At 37.5% G+C, this 12,471-nt stretch overlaps 3 protein-coding genes across 3 annotated transcripts; all 3 read left to right on the forward strand.

The window, feature by feature from the left end:
* The first annotated feature begins 289 nt into the window (after window positions 1-289).
* Window positions 290-1,589, forward strand: LOC106320475 (nifU-like protein 2, chloroplastic). Its single transcript, XM_013758847.1, has 4 exons — window positions 290-465; window positions 547-640; window positions 815-1,125; window positions 1,312-1,589. Exons 1-4 carry the CDS (start codon window positions 367-369, stop codon window positions 1,498-1,500), a joined length of 693 nt encoding a protein of 230 aa, XP_013614301.1. The 5' UTR covers window positions 290-366; the 3' UTR covers window positions 1,501-1,589.
* A 3,417-nt stretch (window positions 1,590-5,006) lies between these two features.
* On the forward strand, window positions 5,007-7,088 carry LOC106320474 (uncharacterized protein At5g49945). The gene is made up of 3 exons (XM_013758845.1): window positions 5,007-5,984; window positions 6,393-6,596; window positions 6,690-7,088. Exons 1-3 carry the CDS (start codon window positions 5,007-5,009, stop codon window positions 6,918-6,920), a joined length of 1,413 nt encoding a protein of 470 aa, XP_013614299.1. The 3' UTR covers window positions 6,921-7,088.
* A 643-nt stretch (window positions 7,089-7,731) lies between these two features.
* On the forward strand, window positions 7,732-11,014 carry LOC106320480 (pyridoxine/pyridoxamine 5'-phosphate oxidase 1, chloroplastic). Its single transcript, XM_013758851.1, has 13 exons — window positions 7,732-8,049; window positions 8,121-8,159; window positions 8,397-8,564; window positions 8,634-8,739; window positions 8,819-8,964; window positions 9,035-9,277; window positions 9,459-9,547; window positions 9,695-9,745; window positions 9,835-9,925; window positions 10,023-10,127; window positions 10,225-10,295; window positions 10,394-10,489; window positions 10,637-11,014. The coding sequence occupies exons 1-13, from the start codon at window positions 7,771-7,773 to the stop codon at window positions 10,695-10,697; spliced, it is 1,545 nt and encodes a 514-aa protein (XP_013614305.1). The 5' UTR covers window positions 7,732-7,770; the 3' UTR covers window positions 10,698-11,014.
* The last annotated feature ends 1,457 nt before the right edge of the window (window positions 11,015-12,471 follow it).

Raw genomic sequence — 12,471 nt, forward strand, 5'->3', positions numbered from 1 at the left:
AAAGAGTGAGATGAGTGATGGTATTTATAGTGAACAACAATACATAAAATAACAAAGATGATGCTTAATTTGGTAAATAAGTGGGTGATCATAGTGTTTGATGAGTAGATAATCATAGTGCTTGAGTTGGTAAAGGAGTGGATGATCATAGTGCTTGAGTTTGGTAAAGAAGTGGATGATCATTTCAATGCTTATCTTATAACAAATTAAATTTTATTGCCATTTTGCGAAGTCCTACGTAGGCCCATGGAGATAACCTCAACAAAACATGGGTGGGCCCCTACCGAAGTGTTTAGCGATAAAAAGGAATCTCCGTCCTAAAATTCCAGAATCGATTAGGTTTTTCCGACCAGAAAACGCTGAGAGATGCAATTGGTGGCGCTAAATCCGGCATCCATTCCCAGGTCGGCGACACACACCCTAGCCCTAGAGCCTTCCTCCTCTCGTCTTCTTTCTTCTGCTCAGGTAATTTTTTGAATTTTCGATATGCTTTTTGGTCTTCTCTACGTTTGTTCGTATCCAATCTCTGACCTAAATTTTTGGCAGAGTTTGAGCTCCCAACGCTCTTTACGTCTCGTAGCTAGGTCTCGTAATCGATTCCCACGATTATCTCAAAATCTATCGACTCGACGATCCCAAGGTCAGAATACTTCTATTTCTCTCTCTGTCTCCTCTTAGAAAAGACGACTCTGTCATGCTTATTGTGTCCTTATAAGCAACTAGTTTAACCAAAACTTGTATAAAAACTCTTGGACCAAGGCGAGAGCACTCAGAAGAATCTATCACATATATAAATCAACTCTGGATTTTACAGTTGTAAAGGCAGTGGCAACCCCAGACCCAGTCTTGGAAGTACCCTTGACAGAGGAAAATGTTGAAAGCGTCTTGGACGAAATCAGACCATACCTTATGTCTGATGGTGGGAATGTCGCACTGCATGAGATCGATGGCAATATTGTTCGAGTGAAACTGCAGGGAGCTTGCGGTTCATGCCCAAGTTCTGTTACGACAATGAAGATGGGTATTGAGCGTCGCCTTATGGAAAAGATCCCTGAGATAGTGGCTGTTGAATCAGTTCCTGATGAAGAGACTGGCCTTGAACTCAATGACGAAAACATTGAAAAGGTATATGCTCTTCTTGGTTGCATTAAGTTCTATGGATATGTACTTGTCTGGTGAAGGTGAAACCGGAACTAGAAGCACAGCAAACGGGATTCTCTGTGTTTTTTTTTGAATCATGAACAAGTAGAGATCTTTACGTCTTAATCTTGAGCCCACGTTTGATGTTAAAGCATTTTGTGTTTTGTTTAGGTGCTGGAAGAAATCAGGCCTTACTTGATCGGAACAGCAGATGGCTCCCTCGAATTGGTGGAGATTGAAGAACCGATCGTGAAGATAAGAATCACAGGACCTGCTGCTGGAGTCATGACCGTACGAGTAGCAGTAACTCAGAAACTCAGAGAGAAAATTCCTTCAATTGCAGCTGTTCAACTAATATGAACTTGTCTCTTTCTTTGTATAGTTATTATATGATGTACAGATACTGTGTTTGACATTTGATATTTCTGCCCACATGTTTTATTTTAACTTTGAGGGTGGATATGGCCTTGGTTTAAAATGGTGCATGGCGAGGTGAGGCGATGAGTGTCTTGCGAGCGCTTTTTGTGTGAAGCAAAATCTATAGTGCAATAATTAAGGTATAGATAGAATATAACTTTAGAACCAAAGTGCAAAACAGAGTACTTACTAGTGAATAAACAGATCAGGAGCAACGTCAAACATGTGAAATAGAGAGAAGAACAATAGCACCTGGAACCCTAACTTTAAACTTAGTTACGGTATATAAGACTAACTTAGGGTTTGCAAAGTGCTACGCCTATGATGTGTTACAAATCTAACTATGTTTAGCAGTTTAAATTTGGCAAACCAATTCGGTTTGACTTTAGATCAAATAACGTGTCGCTTTAGGAGCCTTAGGTTTAGTAAGAAAGCGTAGAAAGTGCTCGCTTAAGTCGCCTCGTCTTGAGATGCTGAGGCGATGACCTCGCCTAGCGCCATGGTGCCAAGAGCGAGCACTTTTTTAAACCAAGGATATGGCTCGGGTTCGAAAATCCTGCTCTCCACATGTTCATAACAATCACTTTTAGTCTTAGGCCAATGGTTTGAATGCCTCTTATAATTCAACAAAAATTGTACTATCCAATTTAATCTAAAACAAATCTCCTAAATAACATTTTTTTTTAGTTTTTGTTCCTTAAATAGCTATCAAGAATATATAAAAGTTTCAAAACTAATTTTCATTATGGGTAAAAAGACAATTTTATCTTTATTTACAATTGTCTTTAATTATTTATTAGATACAAAAATATTAAAAAAATTGAAAATAAGAAACAGAAATAATTTTTCAATTTTTTTCTTTTGAAAAAAAAAATCATAAATAAATAAATTAGGAAATGATTTTCCTTAAAAACGTTTATGAGACGAATTTGTAAAATAAAATTCTCTAAATTTAAGAATACTTTCGTAAACGTGTAATTAGATTTCTGATGTAACTTGTATGTGTATCTTAAAAAAAACTTCTTGAATGTAACATGCATATATATTTAAAAAAATCTTCTTAATGTATATAACATCTTCATGAATTTGACTTATAAACATATTTAGGAAAACATTATTGATCTAATTTCTAAAATTTATGAATATATTTCTAAATATGTATAATAACTTTATAGAATTTACATACCAAATTCAGGAAGGTATTATTATAACTTTAGGAAAATATAATAAATATTCAAGTATATCATAGTAATATATATAATTCAAATTCATTAAGATATTCATAAATTTATATTCATGAAAATTTTCCTAAATACACATTTATTAAAGCTTTCCTAAATTTATGAAGATGTTACACATATTTATCCATATCTTTTTAAATTTTAAGAAGATATTACATATAGTCAGTAATATTTTCCTAAATGTACATATAACTCAAATTTAGGAAGATATCTGATATACTCAAATTGGATCTTTTCTACTGCAAATTAATAATGGTTATTGTAAATCTTTAAATTCAATTTTAGAAAACCGTTTTTACACTTTGTTTCTTGAGATTAATATAGAACCACCGACTACGACAACTGAGTGGTTCGATGGTAAAAATCGTAACAAGCAAGAAATCAAGATGATTTATATTCATATTAAAAATGGAACTAGGTCAAGAGCGTTGAGTCGAAAAGGAAACGATCAAGCCACACACATATATATGTTCAAGGAGCAAATCAAAACATGTCTTGAACTCGAACAAAATAGCAACATTGATCCATTTTCTAAGCATTTATCCTTTTATAATGCATTCATGATATCTAAGCTTTTGTTTGAATCAAGGAAATGTAATAAACATTAATGATTAGATTCAATAAGTTCACTGTTTGCCTTTACCCCTACTTTGGATGGTCAAACATAAATCATCCATTCATGTTATTTTTAGCAATCTAAAGCATTTTTATGAGTAGACTAAACATAGAATCATGCACTAATTGATCAGGTTATTGCATATTTTATGTTTAACAATGAATGGAGACAATCAAAACATCAAATCCTTATTTGTGTTTAGCTTATGGATCTATGACTCTTAGTGCTCTAGACCTAACAAATTGAGTACTCAAGCATAGTCACAGAGAACACATAGATGATAGAAAACATGATAATCAATTGCAAAAAATAATAAAAAAGTTCCTAATCTTTCAAGAGTATAAAGTTTTTTTTCCCTTTAATCTTATAAATCACTAGTTCTCTGTAAAGTTTGTGTATAATAACTAACATGTCTGTAAAAAGAAAAAAAAACAATATATTGCAGGTATGTGATAGCTCCATGTTAAAAATGAAGATCCTAGGTAAAATTTTGAAATATTGGAAACTTCTATAAAAATCTGGGTCAGTGCGTGCTTTTTCGTAATCCGGATGTTCCATTCTGAAGCAATTACTCCATGGAAAAATCTCCAAATGTACTCAATTCAGCTTGTTTTGCTCAAAATGATCTTCATTCTATGTAAAGTTTACTCAAGATCTGTAATGACTTAAAAAAACAAAAAAAATCAATAAAAATCTGAACACTTACCTCTGGCATTTGTCTGAGAGGTCACGAGTTCGAATTTCAGGCGGAGAAGAGTGTCCAGGACCGTAACAGGTACATACAAAGGCTGGCTCTGGGCCTAGGGGGATTAAGGCCGAAGGCCCGAACCCATCCTGGTTAAACAAAAAAAAAAATCTGAACACTTTACCAAAAAGACACATTCTTACCAAAACCCCCCCCCCCCCACCAGTGTTTTTAAAACCGAACCGGAAGCTGAACCGAAAATATTTTGGGTCACGGTTTAATATGGTTCGACAGGGTCAAACCTGGTTCAACAATATAGTTTAATATTTTTTTAGTATGTAAATATAAAAATAATATTAGTAAACATGATGCATAGTTAAAATATAAATCAATTTTGAACATAAAATATTATAAATATAAATTAGTTTCTTGTTTATATGAATGGTTTATAGATTTTTGATAGTTTTAGTGATTTTTATTGGTTTAATAATTTTGAAATATAATCCGGCTATGTGGCCGGTTCATGGTCGAACCAATTACTAGACCAACCCGGCTATATAACAGGTTCATGGTGGAACCCGGTCCAACCATCGGGTCGGTCCGGTTTTAAAAACACTGCCCCCCCCAAACCAGCGTTCTTTCAAACCTGCTATATACTTGTTATTATTTTCATGCAAAAACCTTTTACATTCAACCAACAGTTGCATAAGCTTTTTTCGTCAGTGCTAATCTTTTTATAGACTCAAACCAGTTATTAGACTCAATTCAGCTATATAACCGATTCGGTTCGACCGTGTCCAACCATTATCGGTCGCTCCAGTAGTGTTTAAAACACTGCCATATATACATCGTCCCGAAAACAAAGTATCAGAAGATTACATTACGAGTGTTAGATCTTGCCCTCAAAATGACCCCCCGATCTTTCTTCTGCTTAACTCTCATTTTATGCCTTTCCTTTCACCTCCATCTTCTCTCCGCTTCTCAATTCGAAGGATTTGATGCTGAAGACGACGATGCTTCCGACGATTCCTCTGATCTCCACCACTCTCTCCCTCCGCCTACCATCACCCAGTCGCACTCATCACTTCCCGATCCACAACCATCTCCCGACGACCTTACCTCCGATCTCATCCCCGAATCAGACCCCGAGCCTCAGTCGGATCCCTCCTCCACGCCCTTCGATTTCTGGGATGAAGACGAGTTCGAAGGTCTGCCAGAGACGATTGACTCTTCACCGACTGCAGAAAACGCCACAGAGACGGCAGATCCAGAGACTGCCTCCACAGCTCAAGACGCCACTCCTCCGAGTAAGAAGAAGAAGAAGGAGAAGTCGTACGCAATCGAGATCGCGTGCGTCTGTTTCTTAATGGCTCTCGGAATCAACTACTTCGTCGGTAAACGCGATAACGAGCGCCTCGCTTTGGCTTGGGCCGCCAAATTCGCTTCCAAGGACACTATATTCCACAAGAATTTCAGCTTGCTAGGAGTTGGTGACGGAGTGGAGTCGCCGTTGCTGCTTAAAGAGGCGTTGAATGTGTTCAAATTCTACGCGAGCGGACGCAGGTACTGCCATGGATTGCTTGCCACCATGGAGCTTAAGAGCAGGCACGATCTGATCTCCAGGGTTTTTAACTTGGTGGTGCCTTGTAAAGATGAGATCACCTTTGAGGTTTACATGAACGAAGAGGCGATGGATCATGTCGTGTTTGCGATGGCTAAGAAGAAGGCTGCGAAAACTATGCAAAAGGAGGTGAAGGATCTGCAGAGATTCGCCGGGATTGTGTCTCCTCCCGCCGGGAGGAAGTGGGTTTCGGAGGAGCTGAGTGTCATCTCTGAATCCAAGGAAGTTGCTGGGGATATGATCACAGACACTGTGCTTGATCAGGTGAGAAATGTTCTCAGATTTTACAGTTGAACCGTGTCTGTGTGTATTCGCTGGTGTGTTTTAGTTTGCAAAAATAACTTCTTAAGCCGTAGTTAGGAGCTTACCAGATTGAGAACTAGTAGTCACAGTTTGGCTCATATTACTTGAATAGGCCTTGTTGCTTGGAAGAAAGGTTTAGTCAAGAACTAAGCATAATGAGCTTAATAATTCAGTGATGGAGTTTGGTCCATGGCTCTATCTCTGTTTCTATCTGTATAAGCGGCAAAAATAGGGAAAGCAAATCGCCTTCAATATGAACCTTAATTCGATTTAACATAAAATTTTGTTTTGATTAATGTTACACATTATGCATCTCTAACATATCTTTGCTGCACTAACCACTTACGGGCATGCGATGTAACTCTGTAGGTTTTTGGTGACAAGGCTATGGAGAAGTATGGGAAGAACTTCATGTCGATGCATATCTCTGACCAACACCCTGGCAAACACAGGAAGATGATGCTTTTCAAGTTTTCCTTACCAGATGCTAAACACATGGATGATATCGTCCGGCTAGTGGCACTAATTCCATACTACATCGACTTGGTAGGACGGTACAGACTCAGTACCCAGGTAAGGGGAAAACTTATTATTTATAGCCTCCTAGTCCAGAGTTAAATTGCATTGCAAGGCTGAATATAGTATATGTTTCTTGATTTAATGAAGGCAAGGAATAAAACTGAGACCGGTAGGCAAAAGGCAGCAGAGGAAGCCTACAAGGAACTTCAGAACGCGAGGCAAGAGGCATTGCAGAAGAAGAAGGCAGAGAGGAAGAAACTGATGGAGGAAGCGGAAGCAAAGCTGAGCGCAGAAGTGATTAGGAAGAAAGAGGTTAAAGAAAGAGCAAGGCAGGTGAAAAAGGCAATGCCCAAAGTTAAGATGAGCCGTGGTCACTAAGCTAAAATTTCAATTTTTTTTTTGTTTCGTTAAGGCCACTCTTTATACTTAAAAAAGCATATCAAACATTATCACGTGTTTTACTCGGTAGCTTCTTCTTTTGCTTTTCATTCTCTTATATGCATTGTTATACCATTTTTGAATGATGTTGGAGTTTTTTGATGTTGATGTGGAAAGCCATGTGAGAGCTTTGTAGAGTATATTAATGGCAAATGGCTTATGGCAGCCATGTATTCTGTTGAAATTTAGAAATACTGAACATTAGAGGATGAGAAAAGGATGACAAGAGTTTATGAAAGAGTAAAGTTGATGTTTCAAAAATGAAGCACAAGCAGAGTAAACCAAAGCTTCATGAGTGTTAGATGGTGAGAGATCTTTAACAAAAAAACCAAATAGTATCACAAATAGTAACAAAAAATAGTTTGAAAACAAATGATTTTGATCGAAAATGCTATATCATCAGCCAAATCATTATTAACAGTTTATCTGGCTCATTTTTTGCCAATAAAATTAAATCAAATCAGCAAATAAAACCACTTAAACATCTTCGCAAATAACAATATGGTAGCAGATAATTTTAGATAAAAAAAAAAAAAAAAAAAAATTGGTCCAATTCGACATTAAATGTAAACTTAGAACCGAACAAAATGGTAAGTATCTAAATGTTTTTGGTTGGCAATATTTCTGAAAATCAAATATGTAACCTGAAATTGCAAAGAACCCAAAATCGAACCGAACCATTTAAACCAACGCCCAGCCCTTCACGCCGTTGGACCCATAAGTACAGATATGGATAACCGATCTAATAAGCGGCTTATTATTGGAGTTTGGGTCAGAATGTTGGGGCTAAATGAGGAGGACTGTGATTAGGCGCAGAGTGACAAGAATGATATCTGCCTTCCTCTTCCAGCCACCACTCCCAATCTCTCCCAAACACCAATACTCTCTTCTTCCTTTAACCACCACCCAGCGATTCCTCACTGCAAGCCACAGTTTTCGAACTTTGTCTACCAAATCAATTCCAAACATGCAGGATTCAGCATCAGTATCTTACCTCTCGCAAAGAGAAGCCGCGGAGATTGATGAGACCTTGATGGGTCCTCTTGGCTTCTCCGTTGATCAGCTCATGGTCTCTCCCTTCCCTCTTCCGCTTTGGTTTTACCCGCCTGATCATGATCGGTTTTCTTATCCTTCTTGCAGGAACTGGCTGGTCTTAGCGTCGCTACTTCAGTTGCTGAGGTAAATTGAATCCCATTCTTTGTTTTGTTTTCGTGAGTGTTGTTGTAATCAAGACCTTATAAGAAAAACCTCAAGGCTTTTGTTACCCAAAAGAGCCTTTCTTTATTACAGCAACCCAAAACAGGATGGATACACAAACCTGTAATAAAATCTCGAATAACAAAAGTTCAAAATCTTCAATATAATATCCTCGCTAGCCTGTAGATTGGTTTTGAAGTCTGTAATATGTTTTTACAGGTTTATAAACCAAGTGAATATAGTCGGGTTCTAGCAATCTGTGGTCCTGGAAACAATGGTGGTGATGGTCTTGTTGCAGCCAGGCATCTTCACCATTTTGGTTATAAACCCTCTATCTGTTATCCCAAACGTACTTCCAAATCACTTTATACCGGACTCGTCACTCAGGTTCGCCACCACACTACTGTTTATTTGTTTTTATTATAGTGCTTGCTGACATGACTGTCTCTTTTGTAGTTGGAGTCACTGTCTGTTCCTTTCGTCTCCGTTGAAGATCTGCCTGAAGACTTGTCAGAGGACTTTGATGTTATTATAGACGCAATCTTCGGGTTTTCATTTCATGGTAACTATTCTCATTTGATACAAAAACAACACTTCATGTTGCAATTGCTTCTTTGAAAGTCACCATTTTGTACATGTAGGTGCTCCAAGGCCTCCTTTTGATGCCATCATCCGGCGATTGCAGACCCTCCAAAAACGCCCTGTCATCGTCTCTGTGGACATTCCCTCTGGTTGGCACGTTGAAGAAGGAGACCATGAAGGTGGAGGAATTAAGCCTGATATGTTGGTATGCCTCTTTTAATCATATCTGTTACCATCATACTACTTTATCAATTGAATCTTTCAACTCTTATTAGGTATCTTTGACTGCCCCAAAGCTATGTGCCAAGAGCTTTTCTGGCCCTCATCACTTTTTAGGTGGGAGATTTGTACCACCTTCTGTTGCAGAAAAATACAAGCTCGAGCTTCCTAGTTACCCTGGTACATCCATGTGTGTTAGAATTGGTAAACCTCCAAAAGTTGACATATCTGCTATGAGAGTGAACTATGTCTCTCCTGAATTGCTTGAGGACCAGGTTGAAAGTGATCCTGTTTTACAGGTAATGAATGAGCAGAAACTTATATTGCTCCCAACGCATCTTGTTATACTACTCTTTCACTTTTGCTCAATTTTTATGCCTTTTCAGTTACTCGTTCTGCTAGATTACTCACTCGCTGGCTGCTTGGTTATCGTGCTTTCTTATGAGATATGAGAGACCCTCCTCTTTTTTTGTTTTGCAGTTCCGTAAATGGTTTGATGAAGCAGTTGCTGCTGGATTGAGAGAAACAAATGCCATGGCTTTGTCTACCACAAACAAGGACAGAAAACCGTAAGTATACTTTGTTGTTCTAAGAGACTTCACTCCATGGAACAATATGCGGATGAACCATGTTCCAAAAGCCCTTTTTTTTATCTGCATAATTCTTATTTGTCAATTGTCAATATATTTTCTAATGAGCCTAATATTCTGCTGCAGATCATCAAGAATGGTTTTACTAAAAGGATTTGATGAGAATGGATTTGTGTGGTTAGTACATATCCTCTCCCTTTTCTTTTGAGAGTTTGGGATATGAAGATCCCCTTTGATGTTAATTGCTTGAAATTGTAAAAATGAAGGTTCACAAACTACGAAAGTAAAAAGGGTTCTGATTTATCAGAAAACCCTTTTGCAGCACTTCTGTTTTACTGGGAGGACATGAATAGGCAGGTATGTGTTTTCATCTTGCCTTAACCTTTTGTTCTGCTAAGAGTTAATAACTTGGTTACTGAATATCTAATATCCGTTCTCCCTGTAACAAAACCAGGTAAGAATTGAAGGACCAGTGGAGAGAATATCTGAGGAAGAATCTGAGAATTACTATCATAGTCGTCCTAGAGGAAGTCAGATTGGAGCTATTGTTAGCAAGCAGGTGCCTTATTAACTGTTGTTATATTTATCATTAATATGATGTTGGTTGGACTCTCAGGCTTAAAATTACTCAGGCTTAAAATTTTGGTTTCTATCAGAGTTCTGTAGTACCTGGCAGGCATGTTCTATACGACGAATATGAAGAACTAACAAAAAAGTATTCAGATGGGTGAGTTACAAAATCTTTCAATCCTTCAAAAAAGAAAAAAAATTAAGTTTGATTTGATGTTCTTTATTGATTGATTACTTTTGTCTTCTTTCTTGCAGAAGTGTGATACCAAAGCCTAAAAACTGGGGAGGATTCAGACTTAAACCAAACCTTTTCGAGTTTTGGCAGGGACAGCCATCTCGTTTGCATGACAGGTACCTCTTTACTTATATTGCAGTTTCGTGGAGACCAATCAGGTCTCTGTCTGGGTCTAAGGACATGTTTCTAGCTTGAAATGGGTCTCTTAATTAGGCTTAAAAACGTAGAAATGTTTGCTGACATATGATTGTCGGGATTCGCAGGCTGCAGTATTCTCTACAAGAAGGGAATCCTGCGTGGATAATTCGTAGATTGGCCCCATGACTTCTAGTCACTTCTTCCCTGTGAAGAAGATGATGGCTGTTTTGGTTTTATATCAACCACTACACCGTGAGAATAAGATCTTTATATACAGTATATAGCATTGTAATGACTTTATTTCCATGTTTGTCACAAAAATAAAGTGCTTTCCAGTTTAGCACTCAATAATGTCGTTTATTTCTTCCCAACCTCTGCTCTCATGTCATCAAAGGCCCTTAAATTTGTGGTTTGGCATCTCTGTCATAGTTTCTATACTGATGTTTTAATTGTTCAATCTAGACTTAAGATTATGTCTTCCAAAAAAAGACATCAGATTGTTATTGTTTGTTTTTGTTTATCGAATTTAGAAACTGATCGAATTTGTTGCTCTATGTACTTTAGTTTGTTATCGAATTCTGCCCAGTATCGAAATTATCTTTTTTATTATACGCTATTCGTGATACATTTTCTGTTTTGACATATCTATACTACTACTTTTTTAGTTCAATCAAGGCTTCTTCAAATTCGTTCCGGCTAATGTCCGAGCAATGATATCTTGGGAGTGTACACACTGCACAAAAGTGTATAGTAAGAAATTAGTTGTCTACCAACTGTTGTGTTCCAAACAATTCTATAATCTCTCGCGGATCAGCAATGAAGGTTTCATTAATCTTGACGAACGCATAAAAATGCTGCTAGTGGTGAATATTCATAGGACGGTCGAGGGAAAATGGGCATTTAAATCTCCAACCATTCAAAATCAGCAAGTTTAATACTAAAGTATTCCTTGCACAATTTTATTCCCCAATTAATGGTTGACTTGGCAAATTGGTGACTTAAAAGATCAGCCGTTAAGTCATAGACAATTCTCGTTAGGTTTATATCAATTATCCTCAGCATTGAACCTAGAAAACTCGAAATTCCCAAATTCAAATCCTAATTTTAACTGAAGACGATTTTCGACGAAGAAAAAAGATGATTTCCAGTGATATTTGTTTATGTGATTGGGCCGGATTTGATTTCTTACCACCAAAAATCGCCTTTGTTGTCACCGAAAATCGTCATCATTCAAAGTTAGGGTTTGAATTTGGGAATTCGAGTTTTTCAAGTTCAATGATAAAGATAATTGATATAAAACTAAAGAGAATCCTTTATGACTTAACGTTGACTTTTTTAGTCACCAATTTGCCAAGTCAACTATTAGTTGGGGGAATAAAATCGTACTAGCAATACTTCGATATTAAACTTGCTGATTTCAAATAGTTTAGGATTTAAATGCCCATTTTCCCGGACGGTCAGTGATAATATTTTGCTCCGTCTTCATGCGAGCGAAGTAGAAACGAGAGTCAGAGCTGAACCCAAAAAACGTAATCTCTTCTAACATATGCGCACTCATCCAAGGGTCACACTTAGCTGCCAAGACCATCAATGCTACCAACATTCTGATGGATGCTATTGCTATTAAGAAAGTATAATTTTCCATCTTGTGCAGTGCAAGATCATCATGTGAGGAATCGGCAACCATAGTCTAGCTTCCTTGAACCACGACTCGTAGACCCAAAGGTATCCCACTGGAGGAATGTAAAGGCTGATGATATGGTTTTGGGATAAGAATAGTGAATTTGTGACCGATGGTCAACGGTTCCAATGTGTTTGCAATGAACTTTATGGTTCACCGAGTTTGCTTGTGGTTTGTGAAATCTTGACTTTTAATACTTGATACTTGCCAGTCGGCTTGTGTGATTGCCTTTTGAAGAATAAATGTCACCTCCTTTGCTTACTGAGAGAAGATATTAAC

The sequence above is a fragment of the Brassica oleracea genome, unplaced genomic scaffold, assembly GCF_000695525.1.
Source record: "Brassica oleracea var. oleracea cultivar TO1000 unplaced genomic scaffold, BOL UnpScaffold00935, whole genome shotgun sequence".
In the NCBI taxonomy this organism is placed as follows: domain Eukaryota; kingdom Viridiplantae; phylum Streptophyta; class Magnoliopsida; order Brassicales; family Brassicaceae; genus Brassica; species Brassica oleracea.